The following is a 23436-nucleotide window of genomic DNA, read 5'->3' on the forward strand; positions in this document are numbered from 1 at the left end:
CTATGCTGGATATGTTTTCGAACAGCGCTAAGCTAATCGTGCGTTAAAGAAAGCGCTTGGGTGGTAGTCAAGTGCTGCGCTCGGCAAAGATAACTGAGACACAAAGCTCAAAGGTATTGACTGGATCAAGGCTTGCGTCTAATCTACACCCCATCATAGCATCTTGATACGCTGGTGCGGTCGCCGACGTCACAGATTAACATATCTGGAAGTTTCCCGAGGCTGAAAAAATAGGAGCAGTTACGATACTCACAAAATCCTCCGGTATTATTGATTTCGGTGGATGGTGTACTTCTGCAGTCACAGGCGTCATAATACCTGCTGATAATAACGGTTGGGTGGTAATGACCGAACCATGTCATTCGCTATTCTGCGATAGTGACATTCCTCTCGTCTCACGACGGAATAATTGCAAAATATGATTGTGAGTAACCTGCTTTTATATAGTTGGATAGAGATTTACACATCTTTGGGCGATTATACCACGACAATATGTACACCACGCAAACATAAGTTATGCAATTAAACCATTGAAGAAATGGTACTGGAAGAATGCCGTAGAATTGAACAATAATCTATCGGCAAAAAAACGAGTTGCAAGGGTATACAATATTTTTATATACGCAATTCAATGTAAACCAAGGCTATTTACATTTAGAGTTTCGAGAGCACATCTGCGCGCAAACCAACCAACGTGGATGATAATCTTTGTAAGGTTTTTTCCACTACAATTAGTACAACGCTCAAGGATATGTAACGCAATTAAACCCTTGTTGATGAGACGGTACTGGAAGAGTGCCGAAGAATTTAACAATAATCTATCGGCAAAATTATGAGTTGCAAGGGTATATAATATTTTTATATGCGCAACTCAATGTAAACCAAGGATATTGATATTTTCATTTAGGGTTTGGAGAGCATATCTGCGTGGACCAAACAACGTGGATGATAATCTTTGTAAGATTTTTTCCACGACAATTAGTACCACGCTCAATCATAAGTTACACAATTACACCATTGTTGATGAGGCGGTACTGGAAGAATGCCATAGAATTTATTGGCATAATCTATCGGCAAAACTATGAGTTGCAAGAGTATACAATAGTACATATACGCAACTCAATGTAAACAACAACAAAAAAAACCAAACTATTTACTTTTAGATTTTAGCAAACACATATATGTGTAAGCCATCTGACGTGGATGATAATCTTGGTAAGATTTTTCCACGACAATTAATGCAATCGCACAAACATAGGTACGCAATAAGAGAATTGTTGATGAAGCGGGGCTGGAAGAAAGCCGTAGATTTGATATTAATCTATCGGCAACCATATTTTTATACAATAACATGTATACAATAATATGAGTATACGCAACTCACTGTTACGCCAAAGCTAGTAGTATTTAAGAACATAAGAATATGTTATACATACGTAGCTGAGAAGTGAGAATTGTAAACAATATGACTACCTTGGCAGGCAAACGATTGTAACACAATTGAAAATGGCGGCGAACAACAAATATGTGGCGGGGAAAAAGACAAGAGATAAATTTTAGGATTGTAGACGAAAACTGAAGGTCTAAAATTAATCCAAAAGGAGAGCTCCGCTGGGACAAGTCCTAGCTGTGCTGCGACAAGCAGTGATGTGAAGATGACCTTAGGTGTCATCAAGGTCACAGGACAGCGACGGAAGGCCACTGATTGGGACTTTAGAACAACAACTTTATTTCTTCACCCAGGACCTTCGCAGCGCTGTCATTCTAGTTGTCGTAAGGTAAGCAGTGAATGCATTAAGGAGTAATGTATACATAAACAGGACAGCATAAACCTGTTTCCTGTATGTGATGTCACTTGCTGCACCAGCTGATACAACAATACAACCATCAACCTCTAATACAAACTCAGTATTGCAACGGCTTGTTGTTTGTGACACAAAAAATAACTTACATTTTCCTGTACAAAATCAATGAAATTCTGTGCATCTGGGTCGTCCTCATATCGAGTGATGAGGTTTTCCTGAAGAACATTGATGACGAAATCTTTGGCCTTGTCTCGGAACACAAATGCCAGGACAGCCCCAGCCACTTCTAGCAGGAAGATGATGATGATAATGATGTAGAACTGAAACACAGACAGGACATTAACACTTGTGTTTACATGTTTATTGGAATATTGAAGACCAAATATTTCATCAATTATTCTCAATGCTCCTTAACAAGAAATGAACAAGCATGGCAGACTGCTAGTCACATTGATCTTGTTTACATTTGGAACATTTATCAAAGATCATCTTGTTCATACATGATGATGTTATACAAATTATACACATATATATACAACATTTTAAAAGACATCTCATGTTGCGACTTCTGATCTCATTGATATCAAATAAAAGTTATTTATGTTGCACAACAAAAGACACAGTGACAATAACTTGAATAAAGAATATAGAAACGTGCCATACATGGTTTTGGAATTGAACAGGAACAATGACTGTTCATATTGCGAGACAATCTGGCTATAAACGTGTTATTCTGTGCATGTTATAAGAACGGGCATGCTTTTAATGTAACAGTTGTTTTGAAGGAACCCATAAAAGTGAACATGGCAACAGATATGTCAGTTGTTTGAGTGAATGCACCATGCCCTGATCAGGAACAATCACTGATGGTGGGCATGAATGAAGCTGATCAAGACAGGGTAACTGTTCGTTCTCACTCCTGGGTACTGACCTACTAGAGTCCACTACTGCCAGGCAGACAGTGGAACCCACCACAGACCTGAGTCCACAACAGGGGTGGAAATTTTAAAAAAACTTCACTTGCAATCGGAGAAGTTTAAAGACAATTTTCACTTGCCCTGATTTCATTTTCACTTGCCCAAATAATTTCAAAATAAAACTTCAAATCATCAATATGTGTTTATTTACCATTGAACAAAATTACACTACACCAGCACTGTTATATCTACATAAGGACTCGGGTAAATTCTAAATGAACATCGGAAACCTCATGACTTGTCAAATAATGTTTTTTCGAAATTGTGTACAACCGTTAACAAAAACATGTTTCTTATTTCTGGATGTTACAGTTGGATACTGACAACAAATTCTGCACTTCATGACATTTTGTTTTTCGTCATACACTAACCATGGAAACTCATCGCACCAACTCTGAATGAATTTTCTGTCCCGTTTTTTCGGCATCATACTTCTTGTTCTTACAACATGTGTCCTCATTTGGTCGTTTTCTTTTACATGATCAGTAGATGATTCGCTATCATCGGCATTTTCAGATTTATTTTCACTTTCCCCACCGAAAAAACTTTTAATCGACGCCTGCTTGTGTGTCGCCATAACCGGGTTTACATAGGAGACAGTCACAGGCCACGACGTGTTTCAATTACGAGACCCCTCTAGGCAGTATTGATCATTTATCAATTATCAGATCCCTCTAGGCCGCAATGAGAGAAAAGCTTTCAAACCGAGTGTAGAAAGTTCTTTCATACTGTTCCGATTGAATATTAAAACGAAAATAGAAAAGGGACGTAACTCTAAGTCTCATGTGTTCTTTAATAGTGTCAGTTTTTCGCGAAAGCGTGATTAAGAAATTTCTCTCGGCTAATTTATTGTACCATTTTACCAGCAGTTAGACATCTAGACAGTGATAGTAATTTCCAATATTACTTGCATCCGGACAAGTTAAAGTAAGTTATTTTGTTGCCCGACCTCGTATTTCTACTTGCAAATTTCCACCCCTGCACAAATACAGTGTGTCAGTTGTCAATGGAAAATCTCAGGTCCATACTTTGGGATGTGCATTTCTCGAAGCATGTTTAGTATTGAGTTTACATATATTTTTCAACAAGACACAAACATGTATTCTGTATGGTACTTGTTATTTGGTGTACCAACAGCTGATCAAGTGAATAGACTGTATTAGACTGTCTCAGTATTGAGTGGTAAATGAAACATTTGTGCAGAGAGACATCTAAAGTTACCTACAGATAGATAAGACTAGTGCATCCACAAACAGTTTTTCAAAAAGTCCAAGAGCTTCAACTCACAACCCTGAAACTTTTGTTTTTGAACTTCAGAGAACAAAGAAGAGTTGCTGTGTGGCAGAAACAAATTAGACTAGGGGGCACTGTGAATGTTATTTATGGCCAACCAGGAAATACTAGAGAATCTGTAACAGTTTCAATTTGCATATCAAATTTTGTTATCATTCACATGTTTTTACACTAAAAAAACTTGAAATGTTTTGTTTGTTTGTTGTGTCTATTGTTAGCAATATTCCAATTATATGGTGGTTGTCTGTCAATATATAAGTTTGGCCAGACAATCCAGTGATTGACTACCTGATCCTTTTTGTGGCGTCTTACGACCAGCATAGCTTATTGGGGACCCATACTCCTACCCACAATCCCCATGTGAGAAGAGAATAACATTAGGAGTTTGGTATCTAAATTAGAAACAGACATGACCCCTCACTAGAGGTGTAACAATACGGGAGGGTCGCGATACGATACGCGATACGATACGTATCACGATACAGTGTTTACTGGTACAAGCTAAGCCAAGTTGATGTCTTTCTGCTCTCTAAAAGATGTGACAAGTACATTTGAAGAAACTATTTTTTTTATAAGGATAATATATAGAGGTTATCACGCGAGTGTGTTTGGGGATGGTAAATATCCTGCATTAGGAATAAACAGTGTTTATTCCTAATACAGGATATTTACCATCCCCAAACACACAAGCATTATAACCTCTTTATCATATAATGTCATTCTTTAATTCTGTGCTTTAAAATCGCTTTCCCTCTCTCACAAACATTACCGAAACATTGCGAGCTTTCCTGGAATGCGCGCATTAATATTTATTACGTCACAGGGTAAGTGATGTGTCAGTAGGACTGTGACAGTAGCCAATATAGTTCCAACTGAAATCTGTTTCATATACAGAGGCGAAGCAACATATACGCAAAACAACAGTTGTTTTTAATTGCCTTTCGTGGCAATCCATCGGTCTGTCCGCTAGAGTAACTGCCCTTTGTCAAAGGGAAGCTACTCTAACCCTAGTCTATGAGTCACGGCCACGGTCAGACGTTGTTGACAGTCGGTCTGTCCTTTCATAACGTTAAGAAGTGTAGTCAGATGTACACACAGTGACAAATCGAAACAAGGTAACAGTTCAAACATATTTCGGCCGAATCCAACCATTTTGATTTGTGGAGAAGGTTTCAAGCCACAGAGGTCTACAAGCACAGATATGGCTACTAATCCCGCTTGGCTAGGCCTCGTGCCCTCGCAAAATTGTTTCAAAATTTATATCTCGAAAGTTGCCAAAACTTATAAAATGCCTTAGCTACGTCACGGTTAGACACTGATTTTCAGTATATTAGACTGTTCGTTTGATAATGATAGCAATTATCCCTGTAGTTTATCCAGATTCACGATGGTTAATTCTGACTCGATCGCCGAATGACGAGGGCGACGCCATGTTTGTTTATAAACAGTGAAAGTAGTCCTACTTGACCTTTGGTATTTGCATCTCTATCCGCATATGACCCCAACGGATATCGTTTTTATCCGTTGGCTTTATCCTGCCCAGAAACCTACCCATTATATGATAAATTCCAATATCTTGTTAATTTAGATGCAGCTTTTACTAAACATATTTAAAATAATAATAACCCTAAGCGAAGCAGCTGATCGCTATTGCCGGGTATTATTTTTTACATGCAACCAGTCTGACCAGTCACCGTCAAGGCTCCACTGCACGTGATCGCTTTATCGCTTGATCGCGAGAATTACGTGTTGACATAGAATCGTCCAACAAAAACAAATATGACTTTCAACGAATCAAAGTATGGCATTTAGGATATATGTATCCATTCTCTGTCAACTAAAGTTCGTTTCAAGGCGTCAATGGCGGTAATCTGACCGTGGTTGCTGTTAATAATGGTGAGTTGTGCGATCTTCCGATCGCTTCACACACGATTTCGACGAAATTAATTAAAACAATATTAAAAGGAATTTTGAATAAAATAAATGAAATAAGTTACAAACAAAAGTCAAGATATACAAAGAACACTTTTTATAGCCAGACAGTGTAATTACATGAATAATTTGCGAACTTCAGTATGGATTTGTTGACATGGTATTTCCGGTGTTACGTGCTCACGGTAATGTCTTTCCATGGGGGAAAAAACTTCAAAACTCATTAATTCGTGTATAATGCGCACCCCCTTCTACACAGCTGTGTTTTTTCGGAAAAAAGTGCGCACTATACTCAAGAAAATACGTCAAGTAAAACTGTGTTATGAAAATATTGTATGTATCGCGATACATGCTTTCCAAATCAATGCATCGTATCGTGGGCTGTGCATCGGGATACAATACTGTATCGCCATATCGTTACACCACTAGCCCTCACATGTCTCAGGTGTGTTATTCAAAGAAACAAACCCATAATTCAAATTTGAAATATCACACTTCTCAATCACCATGTCTTCTTATTTCATTGTGTTAATACACTGTATAGATGTACAATGGTAAGTATTACCATCCTGTGTTTATCATCAACGGTCACACCTTACATACATTCTGCTATTAATAACAGTAATGACTGGTTACTTACAAATTTGAGAAGGCATGTGTTTTCCCTGAGAGCACCCACACATCCTGAGAAGCCAAGGAAGAAGATGATAACGCCCACCACGATGAAGATGATTGACAGGTCAAAGATGACATCATACACATTCTGGATATCTACGTGGGAAAAGCGGTTCTTCTCAATAAAGGCATATATCCCTACAGCAACCAGCAGACAGCCAATCAGCTGAAAACAGAGAAACACAAACATCACAGGACTTCAAAATAACAGTTTACCACACCACAGGTCAGTCATATGATGTACAGTAAAACATGCTAAAAATAAACACAGATATAATGATGATAATAACGTACAGTTACAATGAACTATTTCACGTTCAGACTGTTTTATAATATACTACTCAACTTTGTTCACGATAATCAGATATCAGGTATGTATCTTTGTTGTTTAACGTCATACTCAGCAATATTCCAGCTACATGATGGCAGTCTAAGTAATCGTGTCTGGACCAGACAATCCAGTGATTGACATGAGCATCGATCCACGCAATTGGGATACGATGGCATGCATCAACCAAGTCAACGAGCCTGAACCACCCAATCCTGATAGTCGCCTCTTACGACAAGCTGAAGGGTTGCTGAAGACCTATTCTTAAACTGACCTTCACAGGTCAGATATATCTAGATATACACTTGACATATGGGAATCAGTTTTGTGTATGGTGGAAAGATTCAAATATCCCTATCAAAAGTGGAGCAGTATCTATACATCATCTAATCATCACATAACATTCATGGGAGAACTGACTTCCATACAACGAGGTAAATCAATATTTTGTTACATGGGTACTGAGCTGGTCCATCTGAATCACTGAATCAGTGCCACCATCAGAGGTAAATCGAACAATGCACTTGTTAATATCCCAGTATCATGTTTATCACCATGCATACAACTTATTGAACCTCAACCATGTCAACTGGTGCCAATAACAGACAGAACAAAGACACACACCAATCAGCAGCATTGCAACATTGGTTCACTTATTGCAACACTTGTCTTCCTGTTTCACAAGTATTAAGTGGTTTTTAACCAATTCTAAACATATGTTTTTATGTTAAATGTTTATTACAATATAAAAAAATGCCAATACCAGAGAATAACCAGTGTCGATTATCCACCAAAACAGATTCCATTGGGTGTAAAAGACAGTGTCTAAGGATCCCGCTGAGCTGTAGGTTGTGTTATATGTCACAGACAACTCCCACTCTTCGTACTGAATTCTAGTGCTGTAATATGTGTTTCTTAGATTGCCAAATTATTCTGTTACCACTTACAATAATACCAAGAAGTTGACATGAATCATTGTTCTATTATCATCCAGCACAAGTTGAATTGATAAGGTTATTTACAACAGTTTAAATACATATGGTACAAACATAAATATTAAATCTGCGTTTTCACAATAGACAGTGATTGATATATCATGATAAAGCTGGTATGAAAAGAATCCCAACTGGTCAACATGTAATCAACAAATCAGTTCACACATATACAGGTCCAGATATACAACGAACACTTCATTTTAACCAGATGTGGGATAACAGGACTAAGTTGCATACTTCTTTATTCATCAGTTGACTTGCTGTTTCCAGTGTTACATGCTCACTGTAATGAATTTGCATTAGAAAAAGTTAAAACTTATTGTATGCATGTACTGTGAGCACCCCTCCACATGGCTGTATTTTGAAGGAAAATAGTGTGCAATTTACACAAGAAGGTACTGTGCTTAGACAATGGAACAGCAATCATCACCAGCAGCAGGTAAAAGCAAACAGTATAAATCATGTGATGTTAACCTCAAACTTCAGGTAGTACAGTAAGCATGGTAAGCAAAATTGAATTCCACAGAAGCATCATCTACTGTGCTGATCTAGGAAGTTTTATGTAGCCTCAAAATGGGTTGGAGAAAGGTGTTAAAAAGAATCAAGTTTGCTCTGCTACTTGACATCTGCCAAGAGAATGCAACTTAATGGTGAAGGAATATTCTTTTGTGGTGGCATGTCGGGGAACTGAACACCTGACTACAGAGGCAGTCTGAAAAGTACTAGTCTAGAAATGCGGCTCATCAGCTGGATAGAAGACCCTAGCCAGGTACCAGACAGATGTCACATGTCAGTCACACAAGGCGACCCTAGCCAGGTACCAAACAGGTGTCACATGTCAGTCACACAAGGTGACCATAGCAAGGTACCAGACAGGTGTCACATATCAGTCACACAAGGTGACCCTAGCCAGGTACCATACAGGTGTCACATATCAGACAACCAAGGCGACCCAAGCCAGGTACCAGACAGATGTCACATGTCAGTCACCCAAGGCGACCCTAGCCAGGTACCAAACGGATGTCACATATCAGCCAACCAAGGCGACCCAAGCCAGGTACCAGACAGATGTCACATGTCAGTCACACAAGGCGACCCTAGCCAGGTACCAGACAGGTGTCACATGTCAGTCATCCAAGGTGACCCTATCCAGGTACCAGACAGGTGTCACATGTCAGTCACACAAGGTGACCCTAGCCAGGTACCAGACAGATGTCACATGTCAGTCACACAAGGCGACCCTAGCCAGGTACCAGACAGGTGTCACATGTCAGTCACCCAAGGCGACCCTAGCCAGGTACCAGACAGGTGTCACATGTCAGTCATCCAAGGCGACCCTATCCAGGTACCAGACAGGTGTCACATGTCAGTCAAACAAGGCGACCCAAGCCAGGTACCAGACAGGTGTCACATGTCAGTCAAACAAGGCAACCCTAGCCAGGTACCAGACGGATGTCACATGTCAGTCAAACAAGGCGACCCTAGCCAGGTACCAAACAGATGTCACATGTCAGTCACACAAGGCGACCCTAGCCAGGTACCAGACAGATGTCACATGTCAGTCACACAAGGTGACCCTAGCCAGGTACCAGACAGATGCAGCTGTAATACCAGAGGGGCGCACAAATTCATATTTAAATTAGTTGATGTTAATTCATGCATATTTGATGTGACCTTCTTCGTATCAGCATATTAGATCAGCAGTTGGATATAGAACTACTCATAAGAAGGTTGGTACTATTGTTTGCATGTTTTGGATGCAGTTTCACATTACTATGTTCACATTCACTCTCTCGATATAGATTCTGTATCAAGAGCATATATTTTACTGTATGCCAATTTATTAGCGATGGTAGCTTATGCAACACTGCAGTTGAAATAGTATACACTGGGTCTCTAGTTACTGTCAGGCCTCCATTACCCACCAGGTTTGGAAGCTTGTTCAAAGAATAAAGCCAGGGTGCTCATGAGAGGAAACAAAGTATTGCGAAACCATCCTATAACATAGCATGGTAAGCATGGTAAGAAAACCTTGTGTATAAAGTTTCAAATCATCACAGACATAACCATGGTAACAAAAGACAACATTCCAATAATTGAAAATAATGAGAAACTTTGAAATGTTTGAAGACAAATGGTATGTCTGCAGACTGATGTCACATTTTCAATCTTCATGATACTGGGGGATCTTTAATTACTTCTGGGATAGTAATGTATTTTTTCAAGTGTGCCACAGGAGACTCCTAGAATTGTTCTGGTGTGACCTTTGGAATTAACACTTGATTTACATGATCAGGGTGTGCCATTCTCTCAAGCAAGGGGGTTAACTTTGATCCATCATCAAATTTGGTGAATGTCATTCCCTCAAGGCTGAAGGAGTAGTAGTAACTTTGAAAGTTTGCCCAGTTTTTTTCATGTGATTCATAAACATGATAACACCTTTTTGCTTTTCTTAACAGGATTAATACCCACTCCAACTAATGATGTATGCCCCTGACAGGATGGGTGTATGCGTGTTATCTGTGCTAAAGTCTCAGCATCATATGCCCCTGTGTTGTAACCTGTTAACTCAAGTGTTCTCATGGCGCATCCATAACAACATGTTAGTCATTGATTACCAGCTGAAGTCATAAAGCGTGTCATTTAATCAATAGGACAGAATGGATCACTTGCTGTGAATAACCATCTATAATCAATATAAGCCACTGACATTTTTCTCAGTAGTACAGTCAATGAACAGCTGATGAAGGGTTTAAGCTCATAAACCACACATGGCAAATGGCAAATGGCAATGTTTACAGAATCAAATACAAGCACCGAATAAGCTGTAAATTTACTGCATGCTAAACAATAAAGCATAAATGAAATAGATGTTTCACCTGAAAAACATAATTAAATGTGTACTGCTGTAATGCAGGAAAGAGGAAAAGAACAGGGAAAGTCATCTATTTTAAGACACTCATCAACTACACACCACCTGTCACATATTATACCTGTTCTTAACAATGCTTAAAGTTCAGAAATCAACAATATGATACCTCCAACTGAATTGCACATAAGGCGTGGTTGCATGGCTGACCATGTTACAATGGTTTAGGTAAAACCAACCTTGCACTATTGTAGTAAATGAGTGATTAGGCAGATCAATATTCATTGATACACAGTTAAATGTTCAATAAACTTTCTAACAGACATAGACAAATACACTAACATGATTATTAAGCCTGTTGTGGGAATACTAGTATTGTGTGTGGATTTTCCACAAGTCTTGCGTGTGGATTTTCTTTTGGCAAAATTTCCAAATCAATGTGGCAAAAACCGAATCGTTTAAAAAACACACAAAATATACAATATTAATAAGCTGGGAATTTTGAACTGTGGAGACCCTGCCTTCACAAGAATTATTTTGGGGCGTAGGCTATCACACGTATGATGAGACAGTGTTTTTAGCATTGTGGAGGGCAGACGGGGACGGTGATGAGAGGGAGTGCTAAAACAACATCTGCCCAACTCTCCTCACAACCAATGTTCTCTCGGTGACAAAACGAAGTCAACATTTCTGAAAGGTGTTCTCACATGAACAAACGTTTAAGTAACCAGGCATGGGGTTATGTAAGCTCTTGTACATTTATATGTTGATAAAGATATATATACAATGACAATATAAGCATGAGTAAAACATGTCGATAGTAATTTCTCCAGGGTATAGGTACTGCATGTATAACGGAGATATACCACACAGGCTACTCCTGCCTGGGGTTTGTTTAGTGTTTCAAGCAAAGTGTAACACAGGTAAAACATTTAGAAATACCATGAACACTGGCATGGCAATTTAACATGTTGAAAAACACATAGCTATGTCAATTCAGAGTCCTGTCTTAGACCATCAGAATACAATGATAGAAATAATATATACGAGGGGTGTTCATTAAAGATTTTCCCTAAACCACTTAGGGTTATCATATTTGGTTGAAATTTCACATGTGTAATGATACATGTATCTATGGGTTATGTCTGAATTTGCAGCACCGAACTGTTAATCTTACCACTTTTACAGGTGTTATGATCAAGTAGGGTGTGACAATGGAGCAGTAGAATACCGAGCAGTGATTAGATTTTTTATATTTGAAAGGTCGCACACCAAAAGAAACTTTCAATGAAATGAAAGCAACTTATGGGGAAGTTGCCCCATCATATGACGTTGTTAAACACTGGCATCGCCAGTTCAAGTGTGGTCGGACATCTGTGGAAACAGCTGCCATTCCTGGTCGCCCCCATTCAGCCATTGATGAGGACACTATCCATCAAGTGGAGACCGCCATTTTGGCAGACTGACGTATAACTGTTCGCCAGTTTGCACAAGATGTCAAGATCAGTGTAGGGTCTGTGGAAAAAATCATCCATGACAATTTGAACATGCATAAGGTGTCTGCACGATGGATTCCCAGGTTGCTCACACCTTTCCAAAAGCAGGAACGTGTCAATTGCTCAAAGGATCTTTTGGACATGTGCCAAAAAAAATAGGCAAACTTTTTTGACAGACTTATCACACAGGATGAAACATGGGTCCATCACTATGATCCTGAGACTAAAGTTCAGTCAATGCAATGGAAGCATGTTGAGTCACCACCCCCAAAGAAGGCATGTGTCCAACCCTCTGCAGGCAAGGTCATGCTCATGGTGTTTTGGGACCAGCACGGAGTAGTGATGATGGATTTCTTGGCAAAGGGTACCACAATTACAGGAGGTTATTATGCTTCACTGCTGCGGAAATTGCAGGACGCTATCAAGCTTAAGAGGCGTGGCATGCTGACCAAAGGTGTCTGTCTCCTGCAAGACAATGCTCCAGTACACAACTCTCATGTTGCCCAGACAGAAGTGCGGTCATGTGGCTATGAAATCCTTACACATCCTCCTTACTCTCCTGACGTTTCACAGATGATGAAACACTGATTTCTGAAGTCAAGTCCTGGTTTGAGACGCAAAATGAGGGCTTTTACAAGCGAGGTCTCCATAGTTGCATAAAACGATGGGAGAAGTGTGTAACTCTTGGTGGTTCCTATGTGGAGAAAGACTAATACCTATGCCAAGTTTCACTCCACTAGGTCCATCGGAAGTGGGTCAGGGGAAATCTTTAATGAACACCCCTCATACATACTCGGCATAGTAAGTTGTTCTAAGTCAAGCATCGATGAAACTAAAAGCTTTCAAACCATACTTGCTGTCAATTGAGTAAACAACTTTTATCATTTTTTATTCCAATTTTGGTAAGCACTATTCATATCAATATTGTTGTGTGTGATTTCCTCATATGATAACCAAGAACCGTGCAAGAGTAGGTGCGATTTCCCACATGACTTTCACTATTAACTGCAGACCTTTAACTGCAGCAAAAACATGGAAACCAAACCACCATACATGTCGCTACAAAAACCGAGATACAGCTTTCACCATATATTCATGATATTGTAATAGCAGTAGTAAACTGCGGCCCTCAAAACAGATTTGTTAGCATGTTCCCTAACATGGTCAACATGTCAGTGGTTATGTTCTGGTTTGGGGAAGTAAGCCCAAACTCAATAGTTGCCCCCTTCCCACATTTGTTCCACACAGCTGTATTTTTTGCTAAAACATATCTAATATACACAAGAATCTGAACAGTTAGACTAACATTTAGTCTCTGAAATCGTATATTACACAATATCCTTCTTGACTTTTAAAATAAAAAAAAATTCCCTATGCTGATTTCAGAATGTGGAACAGAGCTAGCTTGAGCTGGCTAGACTTGCTTTTGTATGCATTTCTAGATTATTTTTATTTCATAAAATAAATATATTCCACGGTCATGGTGCAGGACTACTGAACAGTGTGTTTAAAGGGATGATGTGAAGACTGGTCTAGAAGTTAGTTAGGGTGTGCTTATCATTCTTATTGGCAAGAAGCATTTAATACGATGAATATGGTATATCCAATGTGTGGCAGTTTCTACAATAATTTTGATGTGAGGTAGTGAGGTGAAATGGGCATGTACTAGTCCGGACAAATGCCGATTTATAGTGCTCGCCCTCTGAGCTACCATGCCAAAGTTTAACATGAATACCCCACTCAGACTCCAAGCAGCCCAGTCCTTGTTTTGGCCCCTTAATGCAGAGTGCCAGGCAGGGTAACACAACAACATGTACCATCTTTTAACGCCTCTTGGTATGATGCAGCAGGGAATCAAACCCCCGTCCTTCCACTCTCCAGGGACACTCTACCACTAGACCATGGAGGCGGTCACAATAATTTTGAAGATGAGACACAAAGGTCAACAAAAACATGAATGAAAATGTTACTGTAACTGATGCCCAGCAGGCAGTACTTCTCAAACAGGCTTCTAAGGACTGATGGTTTGTAGATTGGTGTCGGAATCTCTATTACATAATGAACCATGACCACTGTTTAAAATAAGCACCTGCCCATAGACATGATAGACTTGTGGCAGGTAGATCTTGTTGTGGGGCCCATAGTTTCAAACTTGTATGGGTCTTTATGGCCTGCAGTATATTCACATTTGATTTATTTGTCACAATAAGCTGCAGTTTCTTTAAGGAAGGCCTGAAGAGTTTTGTCAGGGCCCACAGCTTCTAATGTCTGTGAGTCCTGATGGCAGCCTGGCAGTTTTTATATTTCCAACACTGACCATGACTCGCACTGCTTGTACACAGCAAGTTGTATTACCAAACCCTTCAGAGTTACCTTTCCATCACCATACATGGTTCAACTTAAAAAACAAACCCATATTTCTCAGGCCAGTAAACACGGTAAAATGTCATCTTGGCATGTGTTTTCAAATATTAACTTAGCTAACGACAGGTAAATCTTAAGCTAGGGGGGCCTGCCTTCTTGCATTTGAACAATTGATTCAGGACTCTTTTTTTTGTTCCAGCTTCCAGCAGACATTGGAGTTGCTGTACTTGCATTTGCTGCTGGTGTTTGTAGTATTGTTTTTCTGAAAATCAGCAAAACAACAGGTATTTCCATGAACAAACTGTTCCTTTCCTTGTCACATTAAATTTTGTATACACAACCAAACACAGGCCTACAGACATGTCGGCATTATGCAGTATATGGTGAAAATAAAACAAAAGCTCTTGGGTCAATTGGGTTTGCTCTGGGAGTACAATAAGCACCCTTTGAGTTTCACCGAAGTAAATCCAAAACATGTTTCAACAACAATTATTCATCTTGACCTTAAAGAGTGGTAAGTTAACAGGTTACCTAATGTCATTAAAATCAGAGGTGCTCACTGGAAATTTTAATAAACAATGCTTGTTCAAATGTTAATTATCTAGAACTTTGTTATTTGATACACATTACCATGGTCACAGTTTGAGTGAGTGTAGTCTTACACCAATTTTAGCAATATTCCAGCAATATCACTGTAGGGACACCAGAAATTGGCATTACATGTTACAGCTTGAACAAAACCCCTTTTGGAGCCATTCTTTTCAAATGCTGATCGCTGTAGTAGTTCTAGGCAGGCCCAATTTGGGTTAAAAATTGAGATTTTCTTAGGGTTTATTTCCATCATTATCATGTATTCAGGTGTACAAACGACTGCAATCATTGCAATGTCATGAAAAAGGCGTAACATCGTCTTCCACTTGACTGGTCCAGGTATCAGTGAAACACAAGTTGACTCTGCTAAGCAATAATTATAATAACTTAAACTAGGAAAATATTTCATCCAATTTGGGAATCTTAACCATTGTTAACATTTGAGGCCGAATATCAGCCTCTGAGTTGCACAGATATATCATAGTCTTGCACAATATAAACTTGCCTATAAGCATGATTAGGATTTAAGGATGGTTAGCTTAAATCATAATTCCTACATTTCATAAACAATAAGAACAAGTTGTCCCCATAAAGATTTTAAAAGTCTGGCCCTCTTATATGTACTGTCTCCTTATCTAGACTTGCCTATTATTAGGACATATTAAAATGTTAATCATTTTTATGAGACTGAATCACATGTAAATATAACAATCTTTGTACGCCATAGTGAATAATACACTGTAAAGCTCCAAGAATCATGACACACTGTTCATTGAAATGACATTTTAATAGACATTCACAGCAATGCTTCATGGGTTGAAAGCTTTGTACCCAACACCTAGCTCTCCTTCAAATATCCACACCCAGGAAATTAGGCTCGAGCATGTCTTCCTTGTGAGGGCAACTGGTAATAACAGGTCATCATGAACTCAGTACTCCAGAACTCAGTACTCCAAACTTCTGTAGCAGGCTCATGTCATAATAACAGATGCTTACACCACAGCACAAAAACTATCACCATGATCACCTCTATCTGATGACCCAAAACATTTGCTGTTTGAAATTCGCTTGTCATGGCAGACATTTTGAATCTTGTTAATATTCTACATTGTTTCTGTTGTGTGTCAAGTCTTATCAACATGATCATGGTTATGTTTGTGTTAAAGCATCTATAGATACTGGAGGTCACCACTGTTCTTTGTTCAGATTATGTCTTGGTTCTACATGACTCAACTGGGATGTGAACATCGGGGATAAGCAGGGTAATCATGGTAATGAAAGGTATTTCAGCATAATTTGGATCTGCAAAAAGTTGGATGAAATATGGTTAGTATATATCAATGTGGTCCACAAACAGGATCTGAGTTTGATGTTTGAATTAAAATATACCTTTAAACATGTTGAATATCACGGAAGTTGCAACAGGGTTTTACAATGTATACACAGATCTGTCGGAGACAAACAAGATAACAGCGTACACTGCCCATTATATGTACAGATGTGGGGGTCCTGGGGCCCATTTGGTCAGAATACATACACATGTTCATGATAATTGTGATAAGAGCTGACTTTCAACATGTTATAGGACAGGGTAGTTACAATATATGGCCAATGTGATAGTGTGTCATCTTACCCAGACTGGAGAGTGTTGCCTCAAGTTATCAACCGTATGTACAATGAAATATATCCTACTACTTCTGACTTGATGTGTCGTGACACCAGAGAATCACACCACACGTGTTCAACAGAGGAGAAATGCATAACAAACTTCATTACCACACTCCAAATGACTGCCATTTTCTTGTGTAGTCTAATAATTGATATTAGAATATGACACATTTCGTGCACATAAATATGCGAGGATGATACTAAACAACATACCTATCACATATAGCTACATATATTATTGATTTGTTTATGTAGATCTACCTCAATATACAAGTAATATTTTTGTGGAACATGATATTGCTGTACACATGGTACACACATGGCTGGGGGAAAACACTATCTGTCCCAATATTTTTCTCCCCTTACCCAAGATATAATACCTATCATGCTGATCGTCTGTACAGCCACCATAATGCAATGCTGATTACATCCAACAGCTGAACATGTGCTATTGCTTTATGCAAACCTAAAAAAGCAATCTTATCGAAAGTTTCATAAAAAAACCAGGAAAAATTAAACTTTAACAGCACCTGTATTGTTTTAATGGGTTTTTTTCTCATTCAAAATACAACATTTAACTTTAAGGTCATTTTTCTTCACTGTAGTACTACATGAGTACTCTGACCACACTGTGTCCACACATACCAGTGTAGAGGAGACTACGGTATGTGTTCTTCATACACCTTGTACATGTTGTACATGTTCCCAAGCAGCTAATCCAGTAGCCACAGGCAGTATTATGTAAAATTCACTGATCTGTGACATTATGAAGGGCGAAAACCTGTGCTGGTTGGGCGAGGCAACTAAGCTGTTAACATCTTAACTTTGGACAGATACACACAGCTGTCCTCACAATATAGATCACCCTTTCATTTGTCACCATAGGTCAAGCAATATCCTGTGACCCATAACACACCTCAAAGACTGTGAGGCCAGAGGCCAGTCTCTGATGACACAGCCACAAGAAGGAGTTCAATGCTGCTTTTATATTAATGATAACACACTATAGTATAAATTTTATTTATCATGACAATAACAGTTAGTTTTGACCTGGAGTCAGATGTCGGTCAATGTGTCAGGTGAGGTGAAATAGGGTTTAACGTCGCGCCCACAATTATTGCACTTATATAGCGATGTGCATGTACGTGTGTGTGAGTGTGGCTGCTTGTAATAGTCCGGACTGATGCCGATTTATAGTGCTAGCTCACTGAGATACCATGCCGCAGTTGAACACGAATACTCTACTCAGACAAAGTATACTGACTCAGAGCTGACCAGTCCTTGTTTTAGCCCCTTAATGCCGAGCGCCAGACAGGGTAACAACAAGTACCATCTTTTAACGTCTTTTGGTATGACACAGCAGGGGATCGAACCTCGGACCTTCCGCTCTCCGGGCAGACGCTCTACCACCAGACCACGGAGGCAGTCTCAGTGTGTCAGAGTTGGAAAGTGGTCCCACCTCACTCTGCATGTGCCAGCCAGTGTATGGTGTCCTTTTGTACCAGTTGTACACTATGTTGCGGTCTACAGGGTTCACACCAACACTTGAAGCAGGGTGTAACTAAAGTTATCAGTGAACAGTAAACACTGAAAACCTTAATGAAACATCCATTATACCACTGATCAATCATGTGTCAATATATTAATTCATGTCTACAAATTACCAAATGAAACTTAATAAAGTGATGATCAGATGATATATCCAAGTTTATTGGTTCATCCAGCAGTAATAGGCAATAATTCGAAACATGCTAAAAGCAACATATTTTTTATCAACTTTGAATTACTATTTGAACATTGTTCCAGTAATGAAATCTGGTCAATTAGCATGATTAGGAAAAATACCTTCAAAAACTTATTACTTCTTTAAAAATTTAAACCAAACTTCCCAACTGTACCAAAAAAGGCCATCCAAATCTCAAAACTCATGAGTGGCAGTGGATGACAAATGTTACCAATTAAGCATGCACCCCCCCCCCCCCCCTTTAACAAAAGCCATATAGATCAGTGCTGGGGTGAGATGAGAAACAAAACATGTTTTCTAAGTACATGTAGCCTTGAAATGATTAACAAACCCAACCATGCCTAAAAGTCAACATCTTCAAGTTTCTGCATTATCCTAACCTTCAGCGAAAACGGTTATCAGGAACTTCCCTCAGTCCCAAACAACACTTTAAACAATAAACACTTTAAGACAATTTTTAACATTGTATAATAATATGCTCCCATTTACATGCATCATGAATTTTCCTTAATTCACTGATTTTCTTAATGCAACATAATTCAGCATGTTGAGATAAACACACTTGAAGATATATATAGGTATCAGGGCTGGGACGGGTAACTCGGGTACCCGGGTAGGGTGGGTACTAAGTAGGACACAGGTACCCTCAGGACTACCCGGACCCGTAGTTAGACATGTGATATATTGTTAAATGACAAAAATTATCTAGAAATCTATGTTTACACTACAAGTCACTAATGTTCACATTTCTTTCTGGCTATGCACCCATTCCTTCTGATTTTTCATATGGTTGAGTAAAGATATACCGTAACTTAATTCAACTTCAGTGTATGAATGACCAGATTGTTTAATATGTGTATCTAAAAATGTTTTGCCAGGACTATGCTGAAAATGTTTCAATTCGGACATTTTGAGACATCTCCTGAGACCTACAGTGGGTACCCAACTTTACACAGTATTTGTTTTTGTTTGTCAACAATATTCCACCTACATGATGGCAGTCTGTGAATAATAGAGTCTGGACCAGACAATCCAGTGGTTGACATCATGAGCATCGATTTATGCATTTGGGATACAATGACATGCATCAACCAAGTAACCGTGTCTGACCACCCGATCCCCTCTTACTACATTCCATCAAGTTCACAAGCAACACAATGTTATTATAAGGGAATCGCTATTTTCAAGGGCATTATCATTTGCAGAAGCTGGAGGTCTTCCATTAACTGCCTGACGCAGAAGAGCAGTTGAAAAGATCAAGGGCTGCTGCAAATGATAATGCCCTGAATAATAGCGCAACCGTTATTATAGCTAAAATGGATGTTCTGCTCATTTCGGACATCAGGAGACTGAATCTTCTCGGTGAAATAATTTTAATCTGTTTTAGCTGAGGGACCTCTTGGGATTTCCCTTTTTTCAGCATGTTTCAAATGTTTGCCCTACTAAATCCACAAGCTAGTACTCAACACTGAAAACACAGCTCCACACTCACTGAACATGAAAATATACTCTCTGATTTGATTTCTTACCATTTTATTTTTATTTCACAATCTAACCAAACTTCCCAATTGTACCAAAAAGGCCATACAATTGTCAAAACACATGAGTGGCAGGCATTGCACATGTTGCAGGTTGTTTGGATGGCTTGGATGACAAATGAAACCAATTTAGCAAGGAACCACCCCCTGGGTTTTCCCTCTTTTTCAGCATGTTTCAAATGTTAGCACTACTAAATCCACAAGTTTCCTAACTCAACACTGAAAACACTACTCTCAGATTTGATTTCTTACATGTTTACTGACCCCAACGTATTGCCACAGAGTCTTATCAACACGCGTACACGTTACGTCCTCTACTGATCAAGATGCCTACAGACAATGAATGACAAATATATTATTTCTAAAAACATGAGCTTGCACAATGATGTGGTCATGAAATCAGTCCTTTAATTAACATGATCAAGTGGTGGCCATTGTGATTTAAAACCTCTGAATGACCAATCAGAATAAAATACTTTCTAAAGTCATGGTAAATGTTCATACTCATATCAAACAGCACTCAAGTAACTGGAGCAGGTGGATTGTGAGTAGGACCTGGGTACCAACTGGCGTACCCGGACCAGTGGCTAGTCACGTGTTCTGTAATGACGGTTATAACGAAAACAGTGTTCAATGGTACACTTAAGTCGCTAGATAAGATAATAAAGATAATGGTCCATTCAACTTCAGGGTGGGCAATTTAAGAGAAGGGCATTTTAAATGTTTTTAAAAAAAATAAAAATTGCTGGGACATTTTGTACTCAAGACAATATGTAGACCTACCTGCCTGTCATTTCATCAATCACACAAAACAAGGTGAAAATTTATACTTTGGGCATTTACTGAATTTATAACCCTGAAATGACAAGCTACTCATATATGAATATAACATGGGAGCTTGTAACTCCCTAGTGCATAGTGGTTATAACAGGTACCACATATACATGAAATTCAAACATTTTTAATGGAATAGGCAAAAGAAATTATATCTGAAACTATACTGAACCAGGAATAATATATGTTCTAACAATATGTCATTTTAGTTGCTGCTTTTACTATTATATAAACTGATAATTAGTATAGCATTTTGGCAAATTATCGATTATCTTTATATGTATGGAACAGATTGGGGTTGTCACTGTTTTAGATAAACTAATCAGCAATCGCAACACAAATGTTTCCTACATGTTTGCTATTTAGACCAAGAAAACAATATTGACACAAAATAACAACAAATATGACTTTAAAGTTAAAGTATCGCATACATGATGTATGTATCCATTCACTAGCCACCACAATTTGATTCAAGGCATCAATTGTCAATCTGATAAAGGTGACTGTTTGATCGGAAAAACGAAAAACAATATACAATAACGCTCAAGGCTTAAACAATTAAGGAATAAAAGAGGTTCGAAATTTTGCTTCCTACTCTTTCCAAAACAGGAATCATGTAAATGACTCCAAGAGCTTACATACATTGCGTGTTAAGGTGATAAATGGAAGCATAACTGGTTTAGATCTAGATGGGAAAGTGAGCAGGACAATCATGAAACTAGTCCTTAAACCGCTCACTGAACTTTGAAGCTAGTAATAACATACAATGTTGTAAAACCACTTACAAAGCATAGAGAAACATGACACAATGTAACGAAGACAATGACAAGTACCTCGTTTATACAGCTTCATTTAATGCGTGATGTCAAGGCCATAGAGGGAATAAACACTGTTTGTCTAAATCTGGTGTATGTGAAACACGGTCGCGATACACTCATATAAACAATGTAACCAAATGACAACACACCGCTCGATCTTGTAAACAATTTCTTCGTAACAGAGGCGATGGTGGTATTCAAATCATTTCTGTAAAAGGAGTTTCAAAGTACTTACTGATCCTTAACCTACAGATGGATGAGCTGGGTGTCACCTACCCTGGTCAGGTTCATGCGAACACTCACAACCACCAGTCATCGAAAATCAGAAAATTACCTCGGTGTTCACCGACGAAAACAGGTAGATCTAGGCTAGCACCATACTTACCCAAAAAAGAAAATTTGCGAAGAACAAGATATATTTAACCACTGGGCTCACGAAAGTATCATTTTGTCCACAGCAGCCCATTTTAAACACTCAAAAGATCTACTAAGCGCCGACATTCGCCGATGTGTTCGTACTCCAATTGAAACCGTACAGGAAACAATGCGCATGTCGGTCGCACGGTGTGACGCACCGTCACGTGATCAAGTGGTAGAGATTTTTGTCTTGGATATTTTATTCCCACTATATTTCCAAACAGAAGCTATACTTTGGCGGGAAATGTATGTTTGAAAATGTTGTATGCTTTACAAATGAAACAAAATAAAAAGGTAGTGTTTGATACCCCGGAGTTTGCTTGTGGTTGGCGTTCACTCAAAATATAATCGTCACCGCAAGCTGTTGAACGGTGGCCAAGTTGGCACATCCCGCTCAAAGCAAAATACACTTAATCAAAGTGGAGAAGTTGTCAAGAGATTATACAAAGCGCGAGGTGTTCAGGGAGATTTGTGTCTTCTATTTCTTTTGCACTGCCATATGCCCGTGTGTAGATAAGCGTGACCAGGGAAAACAGTCGGCTGCCGTCTCTCTCTCTCTCTCTCTCTCTCTCTCTCTCTCTCTCCCTCTCTCTCTCTAAATATGAAAATACATTGTTGATGTGTAATTCCTTTCTAAAACCAACAAAGCACTAGTTTGAAAAATAAAATAAAGCGATATGTGTAGTGTGTGTACCCCGTGTCCTCTTTATGGCCCTTGGCTATAACATATAGCAAGTCTTTGAATGACATTCAGAAGTGATACACATAAAGAAGAGAAGTTATGCATGTCAACTTTTTTTTATGGTTAGGGAACACAAAGTTTCGGAGTAATACTTACTCCTTTATCAGGTAAATGTGATCATTCCACCACACTGGGTGACGTCACCAGAGTAACGTCAGAGGTAAAGAATGTAGGTAGGTGATAATAACGGCAATATTCCACCACACAGGGCGGCGTCACCAGAGTAACATCAGCGGTAAAGTATGGAGGTAGGTGATAATAACGGCTATATTCCACCACACAGGGTGACGTCACCAGAGTAACATCAGAGGTAAATTTGGAGGTAGGTGATAATAACGGCTATATTCCAC

At 39.0% G+C, this 23436-nt stretch overlaps 1 protein-coding gene across 1 annotated transcript in view; it reads right to left on the minus strand.

The window, feature by feature from the left end:
* The window catches only part of LOC124143239 (tetraspanin-33-like), a 40540-nt gene extending 18062 nt beyond the window's left edge, over nucleotides 1–22478 (minus strand). The window contains exons 1-3 of the mRNA XM_046512128.2: nucleotides 22313–22478; nucleotides 6648–6848; nucleotides 1952–2125 (exon numbers count right to left, since the gene is read on the minus strand). Of these exons, the coding sequence (XP_046368084.1) occupies nucleotides 1952–2125; nucleotides 6648–6848; nucleotides 22313–22393 (456 nt within the window). The 5' untranslated portion in view covers nucleotides 22394–22478. The remainder of the gene's footprint in view (nucleotides 1–1951; nucleotides 2126–6647; nucleotides 6849–22312) is intronic.
* Nucleotides 22479–23436: the final 958 nt, after the last annotated feature.

This window comes from Haliotis rufescens, unplaced genomic scaffold (assembly GCF_023055435.1).
Source record: "Haliotis rufescens isolate VD_foot unplaced genomic scaffold, xgHalRufe1.0.p SCAF_12, whole genome shotgun sequence".
Lineage (NCBI taxonomy): Eukaryota > Metazoa > Mollusca > Gastropoda > Lepetellida > Haliotidae > Haliotis > Haliotis rufescens.